This window comes from Mchenga conophoros, linkage group LG10 (assembly GCF_057382185.1).
Source record: "Mchenga conophoros isolate Kocher_MC1m ecotype Shallow Benthic linkage group LG10, M_conophoros_male_GT1.1, whole genome shotgun sequence".
Classification (NCBI taxonomy): domain Eukaryota; kingdom Metazoa; phylum Chordata; class Actinopteri; order Cichliformes; family Cichlidae; genus Mchenga; species Mchenga conophoros.
Genome location: NC_140535.1, coordinates 28,421,856 through 28,448,525, shown reverse-complemented (window position 1 = coordinate 28,448,525; position 26,670 = coordinate 28,421,856). Strand labels below are relative to the sequence as shown.

The 26,670-nt window shown below is 40.0% G+C and overlaps 1 protein-coding gene across 1 annotated transcript in view; it reads left to right on the top strand.

The window, feature by feature from the left end:
- Positions 1-26,670, top strand: part of zbtb16a (zinc finger and BTB domain containing 16a) — a 140,952-nt gene that overhangs the window by 75,484 nt on the left and 38,798 nt on the right. Inside the window, exon 4 of the mRNA XM_085289714.1 lies at positions 18,824-18,910. Within this exon, the coding sequence (XP_085145840.1) occupies positions 18,824-18,910 (87 nt within the window). The remainder of the gene's footprint in view (positions 1-18,823; positions 18,911-26,670) is intronic.

Here is a 26,670-nt window from a genome sequence, read left to right as displayed (position 1 = left end):
TTCATGTGGGGGGAAGAAAGAAAGCAAGAGAAAGTGAAAGGAGACGGAGCGAGCGAGGCAGAGGGAAAAGATAAAAGCACTCCCAAAGCCATCTGGAAGTAGCCAGGACACACAAGGATTGCTTTTATGCTACTAATTCCACTGGGAGGTGCGACATAAAAGCAAAGCATGGATATTGTGTTATAACTGTTGAAAACAAGCGAGTGGTCACGGAATACTAATACGACTGGTCAGAAGGAAAAGCAGTTCAATCCGGGAGTAAACAGGCTTTTGGTTGGATGCCCCCCACCACCATGCCCCCGAGGATTTCAGGGGGGCTTAGGTGGTACAGAGTATATTGATTTGGAACTATCAGTCCAGTGTCTTATAGACTGATTCGGAAACAATTTGCACAGACTTTTAGGCACCGCCATATCTATAACAGCCTATATTATATGTCTGTCTTATACAAGTTGTGCTTTAAATTCTGATTTAAATATATAACTCCTCAGGTTTTCAACATATCAAATAGACAAAGATGCCAGTCGATCCAGAGGTCACAACATTATTGTCCGTTATCTTTCTCTTCTTAGCTCAAACAGAATAGTGAAGTGTCTGCTGCCTGAACTGCCTGACGCCAAAGCAGGATTCCGCACGAGCCTCAGCATGTGCCGAGCTGGAGATGAGACCACAGCGCTAATTCCTCAGAAACTTTACTACAAATGCGCGTTAAATAAATAAAGAAATATCTGTGGGTTAAACTGAAAGACAAAAGAGTACAAAGACATAATGAGCGCACCCAGCATGAGAGCAGCACATCATCACCAACACAGATGTTTCTGTCAAACTGTCACCTACTTTCAGACTTAAACCAAACCTTTAAAAAAAGAAAAGAAACTCTACTGTATGTAAACTGAGGATGTTTCCATCCGTTTGGTTGAAGTGAGGAAATCGGCTCCTGAAAGATCAAAAAGCACAAAGAAAACCTTCTATATGCTGTCACTTTTGCGGCACAGTTAAACACAGGCCATTAAAGTTTCATCTTTTTAATGTTACACGCTCTAGAAGGTGACAAAATCTTAACCGGTTGTTAAATGATGCAGAAAGCTTTCGTTTTATTGTTCAAAAACTTTACAACTAATGGAAATGTCACAACCTTACTGACTTTGCATGGTTGCAGAAAAAAATGTCAAAATGTGTTGATTTTAAAAAAAAAATAACTAAATCAGGTTTTTAGTCATTAGATCAGATATGTGATTTCCCTTTGCATTTAGCATTATTCGGGTGGTTTAGCAAGTCTAAAGAGATTCGGACGGCACATCCCAGTGCACAAATTCGTTGCATGTTATAAATAAATAAAATAAAATTGAATGCTTGCCCAGAAAAGAATTTATTTCATAGCGCTTTAAGTAATAGCAGGAAAAGAGGGGAAAAGCCCTACTCAGAGAGCAGCTAGAGAGGACAGACGAACCTTTTGAACCATACAGTCACCATTTGGCCTATTTCTGCCTCAGCTGATTGTATCCCCCCACCACCACCACCGCCACCTCCACCCACACATATATACACACACTTCCCTACTTTTGGCTGCCTGCCAAGAGCTGTCATTGCCTCTACAGTATCAGTTCTGCTGTATCTATATCCAGAGCTGTGCGGTTGCCCGTGCACAATGTGGTGGGTCTGCAGACGGAGAAGCGCTGGCAACTCCTCACTTGAAAACTTCAAAACTTTAGTAAAAAGGGGAAAATGATTAACTACTTTTTTTTTTCCACAAGAGCTCATTTTCAAATTTATCCATGCATTTATTTATATAGCATTCAATCATACCATAGTGCCTTCTCGCACTTTATGTAATGAGTGCAAGATCCGAGGTAGATTACCTTGGACTACATTAAATGTAGAGTAAAACTAGAATTGCTTTCAGTCAGAAACTACAATTAACGGAACGTTTCTCCTTCTTTTTTTTTAATCTATGAAAAAACATACGTAATTAAACGTGCTTGTCTTTTAACTTTATTGTCTCACAAAATGAAAGCAGCTGAGGAAGGCAGTGAGAAAAGTAATCTCAGGCTTGCGTAAATGATAACTAATTGGAAATCGGTGTCATCTGTGGTGTTCGTCTGGACAGGATCTTAGCATGGGGATTTTCTTAATCATTTCTTGAGTTCACTCAACAAATAATATCCTCATTCTGACACCCCATTCAGGGAAAAACAGATGACCTAATGGAAAAGCGCTACTAACCTCTGTATGGTGTCATTTGGCAGATAATGCAGGCTTGATGACTTCAAGTTCTGTGGTATTTTGAGGTAAGTTTATTCGCCTAAATAGCTCTTGTTGTGAGATTTCCCTAATTGATCCAATTTGTCCGTTTGAAGTCAGTACTTATTAAGTTTTATGTGGAAGATTTAACAGGGTGGAAGAGAGGATTTTGGAATCAAACAAAATAAACAAGTATGTAAATCAATGCACCTGAGTGCAGTAAAAAAAAACTGCATGCTTCAAGTATTTCCTGTTGCTTAGCCATTCTTATCTTCTGCATTTCTTTCTCCAGTTGTTTCTTTGGCTCAGCTTGGCCTCTTAGCAATAACACATGTGTAGCAATTAAATAATCTTCACACTGTGGTATGGGAACAGAAGACTGGAGAGCGTAACTAAAATGTTGAAATATTTGAAATTATCTTTTCAAAATGCTTTTTTTTCATGAGCACATTTATTTTTTTTTACATTTTGCTCTGAGCGTATACACTTCCTGTAAAATTTCACAACAGAAATCAGAGTTCCCCTTCTTTCTTACAGTTTTACTACCCAGTCAACTCTGTATTCCCTGATTTCCACTCATGTCTCCAACCTTAATAAACTCAGTGTTACCTTTGACAATGTCTGACTTGAAAGCAGAAAATAATGGGCCCTAAGCACTAAATCTTTACAGGGTATTGACTGTGAGACGGGGAGGGACATTGGGATGGCCACCAACCAACTTCTGCCGCAAGTTCTCATCTCGTGTATCATTTTGATTTATCATATAAAAGAGCAGAGACAAACGAGCAGGATAACAGTGATAGGATTTTGAAGTACAAAATGCAGAGGTGGCATAGTGCAGATAGTAGTGTTAAAAAATACTCCAGTAACAGCTGAACTACTGATTCAGCTCTATTCAAGTAAAAGTGAAAAAGTATCGGTATGGGCTCAAACTCAAAGAAAATAATAGGTAACTCTTTCAAGAGCAGTTTTTGTGCAACATTAACTGAACCTTGTGTTATGTTAATGTTATGTTGATAAATTAATATTAGTACATATTATAATTTTAATTACAATAAAGGCACTCAGTGTTAAATAGTTAAGTAGAACATGAACATAGAAAAAGATGGAATATAGAAACAACAGCTCTGTTTTTTCTTTCCTCCTCTGTAGAGTGACTTTGGCTCTAAACAGGAAAATTAATAGGGAAGAGGCTACAATGGGATTCAGCAGTCGGGAGAACCTTTAAATGCATCACAGTGTAGCCAAGCTAACCTGTTTATCCTGCACTAAACTGCTGAGTATTTTCATGCAACCTTTAAATAACACAGTTAGTCTACCTCAGTTTCACAATATGAAAAAAAGCATAATGTCACATGTACAGACGCAATATCTGATTTAAAAACACGAGGACTTACATGTAAGCTTTAAATTTGCAGTTTATCAAATACTACTGAGCAGTCCTTACCTTTACATCTAACTTCTCTTCTTCCTCTCCTTCTCTTTCTCCATCTCTGAGTGAAGTTAGCTCTTTTTCTCTGTCCCTGTGAAATGCAGCAGCCGAACCTTTAGCTAGCAACACACTGTTTGACAACACGCACACAAACAGTTTGTGTGTCTGCTGATATTTGTTGAGCTGATAGAAACGTTGCATTTGAACCTACCTGCCACTTAAAAAATGATACTGTCTTCATGCTTTTTGCTCGTCTTTTGTAGCGGTAGCTAGTTGCCCAAGTTGCAACAGCAACTTATTGGCACCTGCAGTCGTTTATTTATATCGATAAATAAAAACACCGGCCCACTTTAACCCCTGACTTTGGCACACAGGTTTGCCTCCTTCATCTCTTTTTACCCGGTGATTAATCCACAAAGAGGACTGCCTTTCATGTGTTACTGTTTAGACTCAGCAAATCCATTATACGTAAAGCAAGGAGCTCATTTTGAAAATGTAAGGAGTAGAAAGTACAGATATTTGGTTTAAAATGTAGAGAGGAAAAGTATAAAAGTATTCAAGTACAGATACATGAAAATGTTTGTTTGTTCCACATGCATGTATATATATCAGCCCTGCAATGCTCTCTCCTATTCCACCAGTAAAATTCCAGGAAAGCCCGGTCTTCTTTTTTTTCCCTTTAAAAAACCCCAAAAACTTTTTGCCTGTTACCAAAAAAGAAGGAAATAAAAAAGCAGGGTATCAAGTGTCAATTCTATGTCTAGATTTTTTTGTTTAGCAATTACCTTAAACCTCAGTCTACCAGTCGCACCCCCCGGGCAGCAAACTACAGCTAAAATGAGTTTTCCTGCTACAGTCCAGCAGCATTCTTATCTCTTCCTCTCTTAAACTATAAATGCATTTACAGCACTGTAAAAAGGATGTCAATTGCTGGATTCCCAGCAGCTGGCTGAGCAACAGTGTGTGGTGGTCGCAGGGGTAAGAGTTCAACTGCTGGTCGAAGTTGCAGGATTGTTGCCCTGTGCTTGTTTTCTCTTCCCAGCACACAGGGACTAAAGCTAATATAGTATGTAAATGAGCTAGCTGGCAGTGGCATGTCCTTAGCCAGGTGATGCCCCTCTGTCAGCTTGTCCAACATTTTCTTCAAGACCAAGGTGCCTCAACACTGCAGGCCCAGTAAACTGAGTCTTTTCTCACTGGTTATTTCTCTGAAGTCAAGGAGAGAGCGTGCTTGGGTGTTATCTTTTTAAAGCCAGACTGGTCTTTTCCTAGCCCGTACCACAGAGGTGTTCAATGGGGAAATACTAAATTACTGGTTTTGTAAGCAAATGGACAAAGATTGTGTTGGAAAATTAAGGAAAAAAATCTTTATTTTCTAGTACAGTTTGACAGACTTGTTGCTACCAGCTGATTCTAGTGAAGTTTCCTTGATTCCTTGGACTTGTGACAAGTGTTAAATATAGACATTCTTTAGCTATATTGTTTAGCCTATTACAATGCCAAGTTGACATTAACATTGTTGCAGTCTTGTAATTTATATACAGAACCTGTCAAATTCTGCATTTCCATAAATGTGTTTACCGCTTACACTGTGGCCACACTGGAAAGATCCAGACTCCTGGGTGGCTATTTGACAAACTCTGCCAGCTTCTGTTTTATGTTGGACTGATTTGGAAAACTTGTCACGGGTGAAGGAGCTAGTTTGAAGTTTTTAGGCAGTGGAAATTTAACAGTAACAGTCTCTAGCCTCAGATGCAGATGAAATAAGTCTTAGAATTGAGCTCCCTTAGAAGAATTAAAAGAGCAAGAAAAAAGAAAACGTTGCTTTTGCAGCCACCTTTTACATTACATTTACCACATAATGCTCGTGAATTATTGTGACCGTATGCTTGCTTAACAATATCATTTTTAAAAAACTACTGTTAGTCTAATTTAGAATGCATGGTGACTGATTCTCAGTGGATGGGTGGACTGCTTCTGTAGCCTTGGAGTTCTTTGGTAAATCTTTTAGTTGCTCTTCTGTGAGTCATTTTGAGTTACACATTAACTTAATCCAGCATCGTACTTACAAGTTGCTATAGGCTGACCTTGAACTGAATGCCATATTGATTATATTTAGAAGTCTGACCTCACATGTAGTTCTGGTATGAGGTGTGGTTACTGATAAGACTGATAATTTCTACTTGATGGTTAGTAATCAGTAGTAAAATCCAAACATTTTAACATTGTCATGATATAATTGTCTGCAATTAACACTTTAACATCCAGCACTGATATACTTTGTTTAGGCTGAATGCCGCATAGTAGTGGTAGTCTTGAAATCTCTAACAGCTAAACAATGTAGGCTATTTGGATGTAACAAAAATAAAAATTAAAAAAATAATGTTGTTTTTTTTTTTTCAACATAATATTCATGGATCTCATCTGAAATTGCTCATATGTATTTTAATTCAGATCTGGCTTAGGTTATTTATCCAAGCTGCATCTTTGTGAGCGTTTTTAACCAAAAAAAAAAAAAAGAACATGAGTTAAACTTCTTTATTTAGGCTGAAAATGCTAATTTAATCCTAATGGTTTTTTTTCTATTGATCAATATACATTCTTAGGCTACAGAAGAAGATTGTTTACATAAGCACATATTAACTCAGCGGTCCCCAACCCCCGGGCCTCGGATCGGTACCGGTCCGTGAGTCGTTTGGTACCGGGCTGCGAGAGTTGAGGCTCAGGTGTGAAATGTATAGTTTTCAGGGTTTTTATCGGTTTTCAGCGTTAAAATCGTTAACTCAGTTTTCCTGGGTCTTTTCACGTGTGTTATGAGTAAATCTTATTTTTTTCGGTACCAGTACTAGTTTTATTTTGTTGTATTTATCCGCGACACCTTAAAGGCCGGTCCGTGAAAATATTGTCGGGCACAAACGGGTCCGTGGCTCAAAAAAGGTTGGGGACCACTGTATTAACTGATCACTTTGGTTGTTTTAAAAGAATCTTGCTTAGAAAACACACACGTATATAAATGAGCCATAGGCTCATTTTCATGTGTTTTTCTTTGTCATGTTCTTTGCTTCATACATTTGTATGCTTTTTCAGGATGGACACGGACAGATCTTTTGTTTCTGTCCAAACAGTGTCTATTAAAACCGGATCCAGTACTTGTACGAAAAGCCCTACTTTGGCATTTTTGTGGCAACCTAATTCACTTCCTGCCACTTCACACCAAAATAGCCTCCAGTGGTTCCTCTGTGCATCCAGCTCTTGCTTCCCATCCTGCACTTTTTTATCCTCTTCCACGTATCCCGACACAAGCACACATCATCCACCCAAGACCCTGAAGATAGCCTCATTTCTAAGGATTTCAGGAAACATGGGTATATGTCAAAACCTCATTTTCTTTTCTCATTTTGAAAATGTACAGGGGTTGAAAGCAACATTGAAAACCCTCAACATCTTTCACCTCTAGGATCAACCTGAATCGTATTTTCTTTAGTTTCCTGATAACTTTTTACTTTTCCTTACACACAAATATCTTCACTTTCTACTCCTTACATTTTCAAAACAGCCTGGTTACTTCAGGTTTAACACATTTGAGGGGAATTAATTGATTATATTACATCGGTGGTGGGAACAATAATGCATACAAGACAGTCCTGTTGGTATTTCCATCACCAGTGCTTATGGCACACAGTGAGTTTATAGTGCTATACTCAGTGGTTAAAGTGGGCTGGAGCATCTGGAATGGTAATTTTGGTGCACGTGTCAATAAGTTGTGGTTGTGGTACTTCAGTATCTCGTTCAGGACAGAGAAGAGGAGCGAGCTCAAAGAGTAACATTTTTTTAAGTGGCAGGTAATTTCAAATGCAACATTTTAAACACCTCAACAAATATCAACACACACACAAACTGTATCTGTGGAGTTTATGATAAAACCGCTAGCTACGTTTGCTTTATACCCCAGAGAGAGAAAAGAATGAGCTAACTTCACTCAGAGGTGGAGAAAGATCTAAGTGAGACAGGACATTAAAGTAGTTTTAAAGGTAAGAACTAATCAATGACATTTGATAAAGTGGAAATTTAAATCTTACACAAAATATCACAATTAATTTCAGATTGGTTCAGATTGGTTCTCTGCTTGATGATTTTTCATATTGTGAAAATCTTTAAAAACGAATTTAAATGCTGTACTATTACTATACAAAAATACAATACTAACTGTTATTGTTCAAAGTTTGTATGGAAATATCAGAGTTTTTTGCAGGCTACACTGGTTAATTAGCAGTACTGTGGTGAAGTTTACATTAAAGCAGTACGTTAGAGTGGTGCAGTGCAGCTTTTGTGTTGATGGTCAGTGTTGGGTTACACCAGGGTATGCAGACAGCAGTTGAATAAAATCATTTGGTGAATTTTAACAATAAGCTAGCTTTCTACTGTCTAGGGGGTGGAATTACGTCGTGATGGGCCATGAAATATCTCCTAATACAGTGTTATTGTCATTAAAATTAGAATTTAAGTTGAAATTAAGTTTTTATTCCCTTCTCTAGTAATTTTATTTCATTTTTAGATTAATATGGCAGGTGGCGGATTAGTTAGCTTTTCACAAAACAGGTGGTAGAAGAGCTACTTTTTGCTTTTATACTTGGAGCACATTTCAGAGTCTACACTTTTTCCACGTCAGTAAAGAAGTTGTATCAGTACTTCAACTTTAACCAGAGCATTTTCTTAACACAGGTATCTGCACTTCTACTTAAGTGAACAATGTGTGTACTTTTGCCACCTCTGGGCGTTCGCCAAGGTGCGCTCAACAGGAATCAAGTGAACATAATGGGCTTTAAAATTTGAATAAGGTAATGTTTTCCAGTAAGATACACAGAAACAAACTTCATGGCGGTGTCTCTGTAAAAACAAAAAATAATAAGATATCAGTTGTCAGGATGTTAATACTAGCTACCCTTTGACACGTTGACTAAAAATCTGATGGTACTAAATGAAAAAGAAACACTCTTAAGTTATACTTGTGTTGATCTCCTCTTGTTTCAGTGCACACTTCAAGCCAGCTTTCTCTGTTGTCAAGACAATTTGAAAGTAGAGGGAACTGGTCAGAAAGAAATACAAGGAAGGAAGCAAATACGGGAAAGGCGAACTAACATGCCCAGAATCTCCTAAGAAGCAGAAAGCTCTGGAAAAGACTTCATCATTCAGAGAAAGTAATACAAAGGCGAGGGAGAAATAAACAGTACATGAGAACAGGGAACAGTTAGGGCAGGAAACTGTCTATGACCTACTGGACAAACAAATTGGTTTGCAGGCAGAATGGATTAAGAGGTTGAGCTTGGCTAAAAAAAAAAAAAACAAGGGTGACTGATGTTGCAATGTGAGCTCATCCATTTTGAAGGGGGGCTGAATTTAGAGGCTTCGTGTGGACGTGTATTGTGTATTTTCCCAGTCTGTGTGTGCGTGCGCTTGTGTACGTGTGTGCATGCGAACGCTCTGCAAGTCAATATTTGTCTGCTTTGCCACGTCCCTAGACATCCCATTCGGCGCAACAGACCGTAAAGCTGTCAAATGCGACCTGAATATTCTCTGTCTTCATCTGCTTCCTTTTTCTCTCCCTCTCTCTTCCTCGTGCTCTCTCGCTTCCCTTTGATTTCTTTTTCCCTTCCGTCGATAACAATATCATCGAGAGCAAACATGTTCGCTTTTGCGCTTTTGATGGCTTGTCTACCCCTCCACCTCCCATAGAATATCTCGTCTTATCTATATTGCCATGTTTGCTCACACCATAAAGTCATTTCTGCCTGTGTAAGTCTGTTTGATACTTGTGAGAACCAGTGCATGTTTTATGGGTAGTGCAATATCATCTGCTAGGACATTAAGTTTTTCCGTGTACAGCTACTTTGTTTTTGCTAGGTACACTTTGTAATTACACCATATCAGTTCGTTTTACTACTATAGCTATTTGTCTCCTCATGTCCTGTTACAGATTCCACACTTCTTATTTGCCCCATTAGCAAACAAGAGGGCTTCAAGACTTGAGGGTAATTTAGGCCATATAGCCCATGAATCTGCAAGTTTATCTAGCTAATGGCATTTCTGTCCTAACTTTAGTACTTTGCCACTCTGCTACAATTGGATTAGCGTTCCTTTATGGGAGCTGTCACTTCCTCATAGGTGAAACCAAAGTTTTGCTCTTCTACTCGGCTCTCTGTGGAGCACATCACCTGCCATGACTACCAGTCCATCAGTCGATCTCACGCTCTACATTAGAGATTTGCAAATTCCAGCATTTAAGGCAACTCAACCAAGAAGGAGCAATCCATTATTTTCAAAAAACAAAACGTGAAGGTGGAGAGGGTGGAGAACTTCCTCCATGCTGCTTCACATATGCCTGCAAACTGCCCCAGTGCATGCTGTTAATCATGTTTGATGAGGCAAACAGAATCACATCATCTGCAAAACTCAGGGTTTCAGTTCTGACTGTACTGTAAGTGATGACAATTCTACAATTTCTTGTGTTTACATCTTTTTCACCTCGAGGCCTTCAGATAGATATTTAATATTTATGTAGCATAATGCCTGCATCTGAAAAAGATTGTTAAAAGGACTTAAATCCCTTTTAGCTGTACTCGTGCTGTATGACCTGTGTACTGTTGTGCTTGTAGTCGTGGTGCGTTATTGCCAACTCATCCTGTTTCTGTGTGCCTGCGTGTGAGTGTGTTTTATTATTTTGAGAGGCAGCCTGGCGCAAGCCCAGACTTTTTCCAAGCCTTGATAAAAACGTGCTGGGGGCATGGCGATATACACCTACTCCACTACAGGGTACAGGCAGTACTGTGGCCTGTCCTCTCCAATTGGCAGCCTCTGTGCTGCTGTACTGCTGATAAGAGGTTGGTGTAAATAAAACTGTACAGCAGAGCTCGTTATAACGCTGAAGGTAGAGGGTGCAAGGGAGGGAGTGGGGGATGAGAGAGCGTGTGGTGTCTGTACTCATTGTTCTGACAGCATACTGCGTCTGTGTGTGTTCCCATGAATGCGTGTATACTTGTTGTGCTATTTGTGTGTGTGTGTGAGAACCAGATTGAGTTTTAGATGCTGCAAATAAATCTCCTTTTTTTTCTCTTGTTGATATTTTGTCATTTTGGCCAACGTTTCGGTTTATTTTTAAAGGTCAAGATTAACAGTGTAAATCTAAAAATACAAAGCAGAAATATTTTTTTGTGGTTGTGATAATAAATGTAAGTCCTCAGAAGTGTGGTGAGACCAATATGTGTGTATGAATGTGTTTATGTGTGTGTGCGGGAGTGGGGGGAGGGGGCGAATGGGGCTGTCTGTGTGTGTTTATGGATTTTTGCTGTTTTTTGGTACTGAGAGTACTTTCTTACGTAAGCCATTTATGTAGGCTCAGTGAACAGCCAGGCTATGTTTTTGTTGGTGACTGTGCTTGTCTGCCTCCCTCCCTCTGTCACACACACACACACACACACACATTCTGCCTCCCTAATCTGCCTCTCTGCTCTCTCGCCTGCCCTGTTTACACTGCTAAAAAAACCCACTGAGTGTGATATTGGCCGGCCATCGACATATACACTGTAATTAGCCTTTTTAATTTCCCATTTAGCCTCTCTGACTCTTGAGAAAAGATCCTTCAGACACTTCCAGCAGAAATATGTGCGCATACAGAAAAGTATGTCATGCAAACAAATGTTGCACAGGGGGATTAAAGTGAGTGAAAAAATCATGTGTAAGATTATGTCATGTCAAGTTAACTTTCCTACAGCTATTTGTGTGTGTGTGTGTGTGTGTGTGTGTGGGGGGAGTCATCCATCCTAGAAGAATTTCTGGGCACTGCAACGTCTCAGTGGGCTTTTAATATCTGACCTAACTTCTGTTATGTCAAACATTAGTACAATTTTTCAGGTCACTGTGGTCCGTTCTATGTGTGCTCTAATGGGGATTTTTTACTTGAGACACCTTTTTAGGCCAGATGGCAATACCTGCTTAACAGAGCATACAAAATAGATTTCCAGATTAAGCTTCTGTCGTTAGAATTCAGCAGATCATTTTCATATTAAAACTTGAGAAAACCTGAACATGTTCCTTTGACATTTTCAATAAACTATTATAGTTGTGGTAAGCTGAAAAAAAATTCTCAAATTAGAAGGTAGTTTCACAAAGTCTGACAAACAGGCCATTGTCTAAAGGGCAACAGTTATGCTTAAAGTCAGTAAAACCACGATAAAGTTTAGAGAATTGTGGTGTAAAGTCAGGGAACTCCAAAATTGTTACATGCCTAGCTAACACGAAGCTTGGTATATTATCTCCGTTGTCACCCTTGCACACGGTAGTGCACGCCAAAAGTGAAGTCATAGCTGATGGCACACAGTGCACTTTGGTAGTGCTTCAGCTGGTCGCCCATCACCAAATTTTTGTAACGTGGCATGCACAGTGAGGCTGGCGCGTATGCATATTGGACGAGCTGGATTGTGTGTGCAGATCGCTCTCTACAGGCTTCCATGCAATCAGTGCGGGAGTATAGGGATTCCCAGTTGGCTCAAAATTCTTAAAGGGAGGTTGTTGCAACAGACTGCAGCCTCTTACACTCGACCTAGTGTGCATCATCTCTTCTATTGTTTTCCAGGGATGTAGCCATGTCTTTTCCTGCTCAGTGACACCTCTAATTTGAAAGGAGACGTTAACAAGTGTTGATATAATTTGCGCACGCGGTGACCAACGTGTGTACAATTACCACAGGTTAGGCTATTTTTTGCAAGTCTGCACTATTAATACAACTGCTGATACTACTGTCTTTACTGCAGTTAAGTTAAAAAAGACATCTGGTAAATTATTCATAGCTGAACAGTTTGTTTATTGTGGCTTTGTTTTAGTTGTCTGTTTCTACATGTAATGGATTGTACAGAACTCTCTGTGCACAGCTCCACTGTTAAACTGTTAAGTATGTGTTGTGTGCGTCTGTCTGTGTGCATGCTAAATAGTGTCATGCCAACTCATGCAAGTGGCCATGTAAGGCCTTTTGACAAGATATTCTCATGACTGTGTTGCAGGAAACAGATGGACTTGGCATGACTTTGCCGATTTTTAAACACTTGCTCGTTTAATCCTGTTTTTGTATTTAGGTAGGAAAGAAAAAAATAGATAAACTGTTTCATGTGTTGCAACGGGCAGATTGATGGCTCAATCATGTTACAAAATGGCCAGTGGTTGTTACAGAAGAAAAATATTTGTTTCTTTATCTCCCATACAGGATGAAATGTTAAACTTTGGTATCAACATTGTGGCCTAGTTTTTTGTTTTTTTGTTTTTTTCGTACATTGCTATGAGCACAGACAGACTCTCTAACTCTTATGTTTAATTCTGTGATTGTCTTTGATGAAAGATTCTGTTTAGACTGTGATCCCCAAAGGGGGGGCCATCTGTTGCAATCTTAGCATATATGATCTACCTGTGAAAGTGGGTTGGGACAACAAGTAAGTGTCAAGTGTGGGAATGTAGTTTTTTTTTTAAAAAAAACAAAAACAAAACGCTCCTCTGCTGCTGCAGGAAAAACAGAACTATCAGCCCAAACAAACAAGGCCTTTCTGTGTCTGACAAATTCTTTTGAATGAGAAGAGCTTCTGAATGGTGGCATTATGAGATCACATTGCTGAACTAGATGATGCGAGCGTGGCGATGTGCGTTGTGTGTGTGCTGCTGTACCCAAATACGTTAATCACACCCATAAATACCCAGATGGGCAGTGGGGTTACTTTCCTCCGCCTCAGCATCATAAGAGAACGATGGTTTTCATATTAGACTCAGATTTCATGCTCACATGGAATAAGTGTAATAGCAAATAAAACATTACACCATCACCACATTATTTAGGGAAATTGGAGAATGAGCACTTAGCATGTCAGGGGAAATTACAGGCAAGGGAACGCACCATCGCTTTCTTGGAAAGGCTGTGGGCTTATCCACGGTCTTCAACACATCTACTTGTGATGAAGACCGTGTCACTGCTACGGAAACCCATAACCACTAAGTTTACTGTAAGTGAAACACCCTTAAGTACCTACAGTCAACTAGGCACAACGGTAACCACAATTTTAAAGTGTAGAACACAACAGAGAAACAGTGAAGAAAAATTTGAATGAGAAGATTTGTGAAATTGTTTTTGCAAGCATTATGGGAACATTAAGCCGACTCAGGATGTTTATTTTTGTGTGTTTTTGCACGTGCTTGCTTGAAAAAAGGTTTTTGAGATACAGATAAACTCTTTGATATATATAAATATATATTTTTTTTATTTTCCTTGACTTGACTTTCATGTTGGGCCCAACTTTCTGTTTTTTGTTTTTTTTGTTTTTTTTTAATAAAAATATATTTTTACCCAGTGCTCTTGACCATCTAAAATACCAATCTAATAGAAGGTGGGCTCTAACTTAACCTCCTCAGCAAGGACAAAGACACCTTAAATACCCAGTAATGCACCAGCAAGGAAGAATACATTGAAATAAAGTGGCACGGTTTTCAGCCTGTAAATGTACATTCCTCTAATTAGAATATGCATTTACAGAAACAATAGCCAATTTAATGTGCCCAGCGTACCAAGAGGTTATTGGAAAACACCAAAGCACTACCTGAAGGGAAGTCTCCTTTATCTGTGGGATAAGATGGATCAGGCGTATAGTGTATGTGGAACCATTACTTTAGTATTTGCTGCTGGGCACTGTAGGATGCTTACTTGTTGGGCACGGAGCTCTGTTCTCTTGTTCTCTTTTACTGTATTTTATTATGAAATAACTGAGCCAAACTGCTCTGCAACAGCAGTTGTGCAATATTGACAAAGGAGAAGTGAAAAAGGAAGTGGCTTCAGCGGCATGTGGCACCTGATCACCACTCTATCCCCATCTCCCAACACACATGTACACACACACACCAACTCATCATGCGTTGTGCAACTTTTATTATGTCAGCAAAGGCCTGAATCTGTGGAAAAGTAACATGGGAGTCCCCGCTAACAGCAGATTAGGCATTTGGAGATTCCTTTATTTTTTTCTTCCTCTTTTCATCTTTTCGATTTTCTGACAGATAACTTGTATTTACATCATGTTATTTTGTGAGTGCTCATTCATTTACATGTTCCCCGTTGAGCTTCTCTACGATGCCATCATTTTTGTTAGTTTTGTGAGAATTAAAATATGACTCATTTAAATGAAAGCTCAAGATCATTTCAGTGGTAAAAGAATTTTCCTTTAGACTCTACAGTGAGGATTTGAATGGGCCCCCCTGGTAAGGCAGTAGTTTATTATTTTAGGACACAAATCACAAGGGTAACAGTGTGTGTCTCCTCTATCCCAGCTCCCTTCTCCCTCTAACTAACAAGTTCACTCTCTTGTGATCAAAGGGGGCCTCAAGATTTATCACTTTAATTTGGCACCAAAAATGGCTAATGGAGGCTGTTACCAAGTGGAGGGGCCCCCCGTTAGCACTCAGCTGGCTAACTAGAGTGACGGTCATCTGGCTGGGTGGCTGCCTGGCGGTGTGTACCCTGGATTCTTGTGCTTCCACTTTTCCACCCCCTTTGCCCTACATTGACCTCGCACAAGTCCATTCTCCTTGAAGCAAGGCACCATGCAGGCATTTCCTGACAATTTATGTCCTTGTGCCACAAGCAGGGGCATGCCCTGCACTAAAATCCTATCCCTGGCCCATTTAGCACACGCCTCTTGGCCTCCCAGAAGAGTGGTTATAGTGCTGCACCACTGTCTCTCAGGCGAAATCGTTACTTACTGGTTACTATGCAAGTGTAAAGCTGAGTACCTTGCAGACATCAGTGAACACCAAATTTCACATTTCCTATGAAATAACAGGTTTTACAGTAGATCTACAGGAACATGCAGCAGCACAGTTACACATACTCGCATCTGGAAGCTGCAGCGCACAATCACACTTTGGTCTGATGGCATCTGAGAAGCCCAGTGGCCGTTGAGGGGCACCTGGTAATGAATGTAGGGAGTTTGTAAACTGAAACTGTGCCTTACTTACTTATCTTACTTCTTAGATGAGGGGAATTAATTTAGCCTCGTTGCTACCTGGAAGAAAATCCACGTTTAAAACCTAAGACCTCAATTGAAATGACAATAACTAATGTAATGTATGCATGTGGTGGACAGGCTTCTATATCTAATGTAAAAATGTGAATGTGTATTTACTTTGAGCTCTGTTTAGACTCTCAACAGCATATGATAGAATTGGAGTCAGAAGTTGCCTTCATAAAATTGTCTCAGTTGCTCGCTGCAAGGGCAATCGATGAGCTCAAATCAATAGAGGAAAAAGTCCAAGGAAGGTTAACAGAGCAACCGCAGCCTGTAAAAATAATAATTACAGTTTCCATGATAATGAATCAGAAGTTAAAGAAGCAAAAGAGGCACTATCCGATTAATGCAAATCAGGGACATCAGTGGGGGTGTTTGGGGGGTGGGGAGTGTTCTGCCTACACCTCCACTACATGTCTTATTCCTCAAAGGTTAAGTGGATGCTTTTGCCGGCTAATTCGGCCATATGCTCATCTGTGCATTCGACACCAGCGCACCATACGCTCAAACAGCAAATTACGCCTCTTGAATATGCAGCCAATTAAAGAAGACATTGCTCTGCGGTTCACTCTCTTTAGTCACAAGTAGTTAAATGGAAATATATCTTGTGATGCTGCAGATGAATGCAGGATATGCTAGCGTTTCTAGGTCGCATTACAGTGGCTTATGATCTTGTCACGCTCAGTGTACCATCTTTTGCATAACTTGTTGCATAAGCATGTTCTGGCAGGCACACTCTGTCGTGTACGGTCCGTGTTATTTCTCCTTTTTTTTAGGGTTCATTACAGTACAGGCCGTTCCCTAATGCCACTGTGGTTGCAAAACCACATAAGCCATCTTTCCCTGACTTTTTTTTCTGTCATCTAAGAATTGGCTTCCTGTTTTCATTGTGTTCTCTTTCTCTCTCTCTCTCTCTCTCTCTCTCTGGAGGTGTCGTAACCCAGGAGGCTGTGCCAAGAACAAACCAAGGTCTAGTCAGTAGAGATTGCTCTGTGCTTGCACTGGAAACAGGCACACACCCACACACACGTAGAGTCATTTTGTACACACAACATCCAGATGTTAAACTGCGTGTGTGTGCATGTGTGTGCTGGTGAAAAGTGTGTTGCATGTATGGTGCTCATTGCCAAGCAATAAAAATTCATTTGCTGGAGCCTGATCTGATTTGCCCTTCAACAAAACACTGGATGTGTACATGCCAGCTTCCTGTTTTTTTTTCTTTCCTTTTTTTTAAAGTTGTTGTAAAAGGTTGTACACATTCACAAAGTGTAGGTGAACATGATAATTTAGACTACGGCTCAAGGGCTACTTATTTGATCTACTTGAATTAACAGCACGGAGCAACAAAAGTGCAAGAGCACATGACAACAACTTTATGATTTTGAGTCAATAGCCTACTTCAAGTTAATGGCAGGTGTGTCTACTAAGCCAATGCGATTTGTATGTGTGTGCACAACCACTGTTGATACGTAAGTTAGCTTATACAATAATTGATGTATGACAGTTACAGTGACAGTTTCATCAATGTGTTAAACCTAAACATGGACTGTTAGCCATGTTTCTAATGTAATGTAATGGCAGGGATAGCTCAGTAGGTAGAGTGGTGGCCCCATGATTGGAATGTCGGGGATTGAATCCCCTGAACAGCTACCCTGGGGTACCCTTGAGCAAGGTACCGTCCCTCCACACTGCTCCCCGGGTGCTAGATTTGTGGCTGCCCACTGCTTCACTAAGTGAGGTTAAATGCAGAGAGAAATTTCCCCGTGGGGATCAATAAAGTATACATAAATATGCTTAAAAAAAAAAAAGACTGACCTCAAAAGAAAAACAACAATAGTAGCTGATTTTTCAAAAGGTTAAAATGATTGTCATCTCTGTCAGTGACCTCGCACATGGAATGTCCATCTTTTTCAGAAAGGCCCCTGGGTGGGATTTGTAACCAGGAAAATTTAGAGTAAGCTTGTTACAGATGGGAGAGTTTGCCTTTTGAACATATGGCTGTGAAAGGCTCTATTTCACAAGAACCATTATGTTTCTCTAACCCTACTCAAACCGTATGATCCAGACACCACCTCACCTCTCTCCTCCAAATATGGGTTCTGTCAGTGTTTTTGCTGCTTTGGTACAGGACGCTAGTGTTACAGTTTCGACAATCGCTGCCAATCGACTTAATTTGTTGCTTAGAAATGAGGATGTGTTGGTCACAGATGCTGGGCTCGCTTTCTTTTCTTCTTTTCTTTTAGCGTTTGAATTTTGGGGGGAAATTAGACTACATTAGTCAGAAAAGGATATGACACCTTCTGTTGCATATTCATTAAATTTGGACCAGAAGCTGACCATTGTGAAAGTGGATAGATTGACTCATCAAGTTATAGCGCTAATTGTACTGCAGGCTTAATTATATTGTACAATCCACTCATTAATCAATCAGATGTGGAAAAAATATGAATCTAAATTCTGAAAAAAAAAAGACAGGCTGAAATAATGACAGTCAGGTCTTTATAGAATAATGTGGAAAAAAACATTATCAGTCATTTTTCAGCATCTATAGCCAAATCATATAGATATCATTTGTAACCTGAAAATAAAACTAAGTAATTCTCTCACAGGATATGCATCAAGGTGAATGTAATTAAAATGAGTTTAAACCAATATTCATTCATTCAAGTCCTCTCCACTTCCTCAGTAAACTTAAAACCTGATTATTTGAGCCTCACCAATGCTTTCTCAGGCCAGTTATTAATGTTTTACTAGTTGAAATACCTTTTATTAGTATATTAGCAAATATATGGTCAAACATAATTTGGAAATCTTTTAATTAATTACTGGAATAAAGTGCTCCCTGGTGGACAAAACAAAGCTTTTACATTGCTGACATATCTTAATGTGTTTAAGTGTAAAGCAACAAAAAAATATAAGAGTAAATAAACAAGTCAGAGTTTTGAGTGAAATGTATTTCTTTAATTTGTCTCATCTGAGCTTTAACCCTGTTTTCCCCTCACCAGTTCATATACATATTTTTTCATTGTGTGTAATAAGCATCTACTTTCTGTCTCTTGTCCAGCTGGCGAGAAGGCCATAGTTTGTGACCAGTGTGGCGCCCAGTTCCAGACAGAAGAATCCCTGGAGGCTCACCGGCAGATCCACACCGGTATGAACGCACACACGCAGACATGTCATCATGACTGTGCACATAAACAGAAAGATTATGAGCTTCTCTGCTTGATTTTTGTCCTGAAAGCTCCAGCTGATTGTGTTCTCCATGGTAATTCATGGAGGGAGTGAAATTCTTTTTAAATGGCGATGGAAGAAGGAAGTCAAGTAATCAGATCAAATTTTAAAAAATGAGAAAAACTGAGATCACGTTGAATTTTCTGATCCTCGTGATTCACACTCCCAGTCTATTTATTGTGTATTTTCACAAATCTGCATGCATGTCATGGCGAGGTGTGTTTAGATGCTCATTCAACCTTCACAGGTAAAAACAGTCTTTTTCTAGATGATCACTTTTTAGCACAGTCTCAGAAATAATCCCCATCTATACTAAGATGCATGTAAGGGAACATCACATTTACACATTTGTCATGTGTGTGTAAACATGAAGCAGAGGGTTGTTGGAAGATACTGCCTAGGTAGAACAGCAGTGGTTAAAAGAAAAAAGGCCATAATAAGGTGGAATTGTTTCTGAGAAACTATTTCAACTGTTTCAAACCAAAAAGCATTCATGTGGACAAACTCTCTTCCAGCCATCTCTGGCTAACTGGAGCCATGGATTGAGAGATAGGATAGTTCACATCAGCTTGGATTAGTCCTACTTGCCCTAAATCAAGACAGACCCAACAGTAATCAACAAACCGCGAAAACTTGGCAGGCCAAAGTTGTTTATCAGTGCTCAGCTATGAAGATGGCAAGATGGGGATGATGTAGGTGCCAAGATGTAAATGGGAAGAAGTAAATCCCCCTTCAGCAGATGTGTGATGGCCCAAGATGGTTTTACTGCTAGTGATGAACTCTTTAATCTGGAAGCTGGATTGTCTCGAATTACCTCCACTTTGTTTTGGACATGATGCGCCTTGAGCATCATGCAGCGTGCATCGTGCTCGGATGAATGTGAGGTCTTTGTTTGTTTATTTATACCTTTTTTTAAATTTCATGGTTTTTTTTGTCCAGATATTCAAAACATTTTAGAAAACCACTCCAGGTCCATAATAATTAGACCCCATGCTCGAGTGCCTCACAGCTGCTAATTTGAGGGTTGTTGGAAAATATTGGCGCATAATATTACTCACAACGGATATGGAGGACTAATTTGCAGCTAAAAACAAAACAAAAAAAGCAAGGTGGTGCAAAGAGGTTAGCTTTGACTCATGTCTGTCAGTATATGCTTCATAACTTAGAAAGCAGTACTTAAATTGTTTCTGATTATTTTACACTCAGCCTTTATTAGATTTAAACCCTGTGAATAAGTGTGCACTTTGTGTTAAATATGGTGTAGCTGTGTGTTGTGGCATGTTGTCCACATAAATGTCAACAGCAGGTTTTATGCCAAAGCAGGAATTTGTCTGTGATAATTGAGTTGTAAGAGGACATTATATGCTAAGGGCATTGTTACAGGAAAACTCATGAAGTACAAAAATGAAAAAATGTCCATTGGCTGCAGTCTCTCTGAATGTGCTCAGTGGATTTTATGGCAATCTGCTCAGCAGATTTTGCTGTCTTTTCTACATGTAGACACTTTGGCCTAATGGGTGCATTGAATGAAAGGGGAAGGGATTACCAATAAACCAATCAACCTGACCACGTCAGCCTTTCTCAGATTTGTCAAACAAAAGGAAATGAGAGACAAGAGAGCTGCTAGCACACTGAGACCAGAAGCGGATCTCAAAAATAGCCACACTTTATCATTATCATCTTGTGTTTTGTCCTTCATCTGAAGCCGTGACCCCCAAGCTCCCAGTAGAAGCTCCCTTCGAGTGGCTCTACTTTTTCTTTGCTCTGCCACACACACACATGCAGGGACCTCCTCAACATTTGACAGGGGAAGGTGGGGCAGTGTAGTCAGGAATTGGTGGCGGTGGGGAGAACTACTCCTAAGGGGCATGCCCTCAGCCAATCAGCCCATTGGAAGTAAAGAAGGGTTAAACGAGGCTAATGATTCAACAGCCATAACAGCGGAAAGGAGCACTCTAAATATAGGCATTCCAGTCTGGAACGAATGGAAGGGGTTGCGGGGGGGCAGCCGCAGCTCGAGCCAGACGTGTCTTCCAGCCAGACAACTGGAGCAGCAGCACCAGTAATAGTATAGTAATCATCCATGTGCTGGACCTCTGCGTGGAATAAGAGTGTGGAAAATCGGCTCTGGTGAAATGATGAGCCGGTTTAACTGCACCCTCTGATTTTCAGTTTCACTTTCTCTTTCCTTATACTCTGGTAGCCAGTATACACTTACATTATGGAACACACTGCACCGAATTTGAACACCTGACCTTTGACATCCCTGTTCTAAAAGCAACCCCCCCCCCTTCTTTTTTAGCATGAATTTCTATGAGTCTTGTCAATGCAAATGACATATATCTGCATTTGACATCAGACTCAGTCAAGAATAAATTAGTTAACTCAGAAATGAAAAAAATAATAATAATAATTTGGTCTAAATGGGATTTGGGCACAAAAAGGTTAATTGTAGTTCCCTGTTGTAATTTCTACTACGTATGTACATTGTTTCCTTATGTTTCTAGTGCGATTGCTGATTTCATATGCATATAATGACATTCAAAGGTTAATTAGTCATGTCCAGGTTGACAGCGTGTAGCAAGTTGGTCCACAGTGACAGAATGAGAGACGTAAAAAAGTGTTTTCTCTGACTTGTATTACAAGAGTTCTTCTTGTATTCAGGAGAGCTCTATATATATCCAGTTTTAAAAGTTCCTAGAATAGGCAAGAATACATGAGATGCTACAGTATAGAGCTGGAGCCCCAAAATGTAACATTCATAAGGTACTCATCAGACAAGCAGCAGCTACAACCTGATAGAAGTCAGTAACATCTTTAAGCTTTTCTTTTAACTGTTTGGAAATGATCAATCAGGATACATACCAGAATGCTATACTTTTATGGCTTGTCTGTAAGATATGCTAAATGATTTTTTTTCTTCAGACAATTTAAAAATGTATTATTTTATTAATTTAGTTCTGTTAACGTCCTTCAGCCCTAGAATTTTGGTGCGTTAGGATTTATATTAAGTTAAAAAGGCTCTGACTCTCTTAATGTTGTGCTGCAATGGTTTGAGATGCTGATTGTTGTAATTCAATGCTAATTTTAAACGAGAAGAATAGAAAAGAAAAAGCAAATCAGTTTGAACGCGAAAGCCAATGTGGAGAAATTTATACAAAAATCAGTGTACAGTAGCCAAGACACAAAATATTAGAGAGTGCATGTGGTGGAAGCAGGGGGTTACTGAGGGCCATCAAAGCTAGTTTTGATCTCTGCCTGCCTCTTGGCAGTGCTTCAGCCCTTGGCTAATGTTCTCTGATGACAATATTTGGCCTCTGAAACTGTGGCTTTTTCTTGCTGCTTTGAATGGGAACCATTGTGGCATCTCTTCTGCTGGCCTGATCAGCTGCAGTCTGACTCAACCTCTGTCTCTTTCTCACTTTGTCTGTCCATGCCTTATTAAACAGCTGCCCATGCGCACACACCTCTATCCTTACTCAAGTCTTATGTGACCCTAAATTTGGCAAGTCATCATCCAAAACCATGTGACAGTTTGGAGGCTGCTAAAGCATTCCTGAAGTTGTCAACATTGGCAAGCTTTTTTGCATGTGTGTGTAAGTGGGTGTGGGGGCTGGATGCCAGGGGATGTAGCATCAAAACATCATGTGGTTGAACTTGTGCAAATCCACATGTACAGATACAAAACACAAACTATGGCCTGCTTGGCTGTGTTGTGAAATACACGCACATTCACACAAATCCAGGAATGTCAGTGTTCAGGAGATGAATCCACTTGTGAGTTGTATTACGTCCACTGATGGCTAATTTTTGTCCCCAAACTGGATGCTATTGCATCAAAGTCGGTCTCTTTCTAAACTGGGACTCGCTTCATGGCATTTGTAGGCAAAGAACATCATCTGTCGGGCTTTCATGGAACTCTTTCTTTAACAAAAAACCCCTGCTGCCATTTATTTTGGTAATCCACTGACAGGTCTTATGCAGCATATGGAAACGCAAATCTTTCACGAGTCAAAATGTTGCGATGTTAACCAGCTTCCAAGCAAACGTAACATATAGACACGCTTTTTTATGTTGAAAACTTTTATCAGGTGGCTGTCAGGTGATTGAAAGGAAGCAGGTAGCAACATGATGTGGAGCAATCACAAACCCCTATTTTTAAGCTGTGTTTGGCAGGTAGGAATTATTTTTAAAAAACCCAGAAATCTCAATGACTCATTCATTTAATCAAAGTTTCTAAATAACACTTTTTGTATAAACTTTGTTATTCATATTGCTCCATGGGTGACTGACATATTAAGACAGTTCAGACATAAGCAGTAAATCTGTTTCAGACATCAGTAGTGACTGCTACAGCAGTAGCAGTTGCTGCACTGCTAATTTTAACCTTGAAAAATGTCAAGCAAAGATTTCATAATATCTAGCTGGCATTTTCATATTTCTTACAAAATGTTTATTCTTTTTTTTTTTTAATGTGGTCGGGCTGTTGTGCAAGCAAATTTGAAACCATGTAGGTAGCCTCCAAAATGTTAAAAAGAAAACCATATAGAGATTTCACTTGGTGTTATGCCAGACTGTAGCCTACTCAGTCAGTATTGTTTCTTTCAGAGACTTCTTTTTCTTCACAATGCAAATTAACATTACAAGCAGGTGCATCCTCTTTTCCACTTTATTTCATGTAAAACAATTATGTCAATGTCAGCATGAGCTTCAAATTTTGCTGTTCCACTGGTAATGTGGTTTTTCAAATAGCCCAGGCTGTGCCAAAAACATTTGGCTACAATCAGCCAGTGTATCTGGCAGAAAAGCTGTAGCGGTCCATCAGTGCTGTATACAGTATCATTTCCTCTTTGTGATCAGCTGTAGGCTTTTTCCAAAGCTATTTTAATTTGGATTTTGTTCCACACCATAATATCACATGGTGAAACTGTTGTGCTCATTTAAACACGACCGCTTCCAACGTGTCATTTTCAGTTTGCATTTCCAGTAAAGCCGCTCCCTTTTGGTCTGTACAAGATTATTCTCAGCTCTGAGCTGCTGCTTTTCACTCGATCTGTTTCGATGTCTTTACTTTAGCTATCTTTATCTCACTTTTTTTTTTCATGGGATTGTTTGATCTCCCCCATAACTTGTATACGTATTCTATTGATAACCCAACCGCACTCCCGTTCCACATGATTAAATTGTGGCTTGTTGCTGAAAAGCAAAAGGTCATAAGATGCGCACACAGAAAGTGTCTCGCAAACAAGAAAAAACAAGCAATAAATTCAAATTAAAGTAGATTTTACTGCTGCGGATTCATTTTACAAGCCCTGCAGCTCATTCGGGCCATATATTCACAAATGCACACTTTGTAATTTGCACTGGAATCAGCACATTCAAGTGCCAAATTAGGGCTACATTCAGTATGAACAGTCGCCTGTTATTCAGAGTGAACTGCGAGTAGCACCAGAAACAACAGGGACTGGATCTCTCATGTGACTTGTGTAGAAATTAGTTTGGAGTCCACAGGCCTCAGAAGAATTTGTTGTCCGACTGTTGGTGTTCCTGTTTATACATGAATCATCTGTATGTGTCCCCACACACAAACACACATACAGACACGGCAGCACCAGAGAAAATCCACGCATAATAGGAGGGGGAGGCTCTTATTCTTTTCACTTTCCTTCTTTCTCTTTTTCTTTTTTATCTGTCCTTTTTTAACGTCTTGTAATACAGGGAAAATATGCAAACCATGGAGTGGCAATAGTGGGTTTAACCAGTGGGAACACAGCGTGATTCCAGCAGGCCCCGGCCGCAGAGTAAACACTTTCTTTTCTCAAGCCAGAAATAGTTTGGCTGGATAGAGTGTGCTGGAAAGGGAGGGAGTGAGGATAGGAGGAGAGAGAGAGAGAGAGAAGTGGGGGGAGTATAACAAGGATATGATGGTCAGAAAGGAGCGCTTTTAAGCCACATTATTTCTTTTCGTTCTTATCTTTTTTTTTCCTAGTAAATTGTTCACACTGGTGGCCTTGCAATCATTTACTCCAGATACAGAAAGACACACTCAAACACACAGACACACATACACAGTCCAGTCGTGTCACTCAAGCAAATTAGGCCAATGGCAGCGCTACACAGGGGTCACGTCAAAAGTGCCGATTGTCTCAATCACATTAGTCCAGCACTGGCATCTGTTTAGCATTTAGTTAATTGTGATGTTATTAAGTTGTCAGTGAGCATTAGGGTGGCAATAAGCAAAGCAAATATTCTTCCAGCCGATGCAGGCAGTGCTACACATGTGCTGCTGTTACCGCTGACAAACAGGCGCATACAGCAAACAAGCAGGCAGCCTCCATGGACGCTGCAAGCGTGGATGGTTTTGCACTCAACCTTCTGATCTCTCTTAGCCATTGTTTGCTATTTAAATGAAATGATCACTAAGCAGACCCAATAAGAGTGTTTATGAGTCATTTCAGTTTAGTGCGGCTCTTCGTCAAAGGGCAGATGTGCATTAGCATTATGACTTCTGATCACAAAATGCTGGCATGTTGAGCTTCCTGTCTGTGTCATCTGGTGAGTCAAAATGCTGATTAGCACCATGCTAATGCTTGGGTTTTTTTTTTTCAGCATCCCACTCATAATTGAGCAAGCTGTCCATGGTCTGCAGCAGATTATCCGTCTGTCTGTCTGTGCGCGGCTGGCGAGACAGCTCACGCGAGGCATTTTGGGTCACAGTGGCTATCAGGTGCCATATTCACCATGGCAGGCCAGCAGCATGACTCCCAGGGACACCATGTTGATTGTACTGCAACAAAATGCTGTGGTGTTTGATGGAGGGTCATATAGATGAGTGGAGGGTATTTTTTATTTATTTTAATTTATTTTAGTCTATGATATGTATAAAGATATTTTTCCATATTGCTAGTTTAGTAAAAAAACTAAACAAAAAAACCCCCCAACTCAGATATATTAGTTTATTGGCTTTTTCTTCAGATAATTATTCAGATAATTAACAGATAATTAAGTTTCTGTGTAGCTATATTCACTGAGGATGTCCTCATCTTTTGGATCTGTGTTCACTCTTTGTTCGCCCAGCTCTATTTACCATTAAAACGTCTCTAAGCTGATCATTTAAGACCCCACAGTTCACTTTACCAGTGCACCCGTAAACAAATACCTCTTTCTTGCTGCTTTCCTCGATCTCCCCCTCCTTGGCACTCAGTCTCTCCCACCTTCCAAAATGAGAAGAGTACAAGTGGTCAGAGACACTATCGGTTGCTAAATTAAATCAAGCAGCACTAGCCTAGACTACAGTCACTTCTGCTACTAACCTCCTCCCTCTCCCTCAGCAAACAAATTTTTCCTCAGATAAGATCTAAATGAGTTTTTCCAGGCGGAGGAAGATCCTCTCTTTGGCTGATGGATACTGAGCAGGGCTGCAGTGTGACCAGCACCCGGTAGTAATCATCCGCCACGATCATAGGGCGCTGTGCATAACACTTATGTGAATAGAGGATGTGTGGCTTGTGTGTAAATGAGATAAAATGTGTGAATGAGAGTTGGCACTGCTACATTTCCCTGCACCCAGCTTCATTCATTGAGAAATACCCAACTGGGCCCCTGTACTGCAGAGCTTCAGTGCCGAGGCTTAATGTCATGGTGGGCACAGTTGCATTGAGGCATCGCCACAGGAAACCA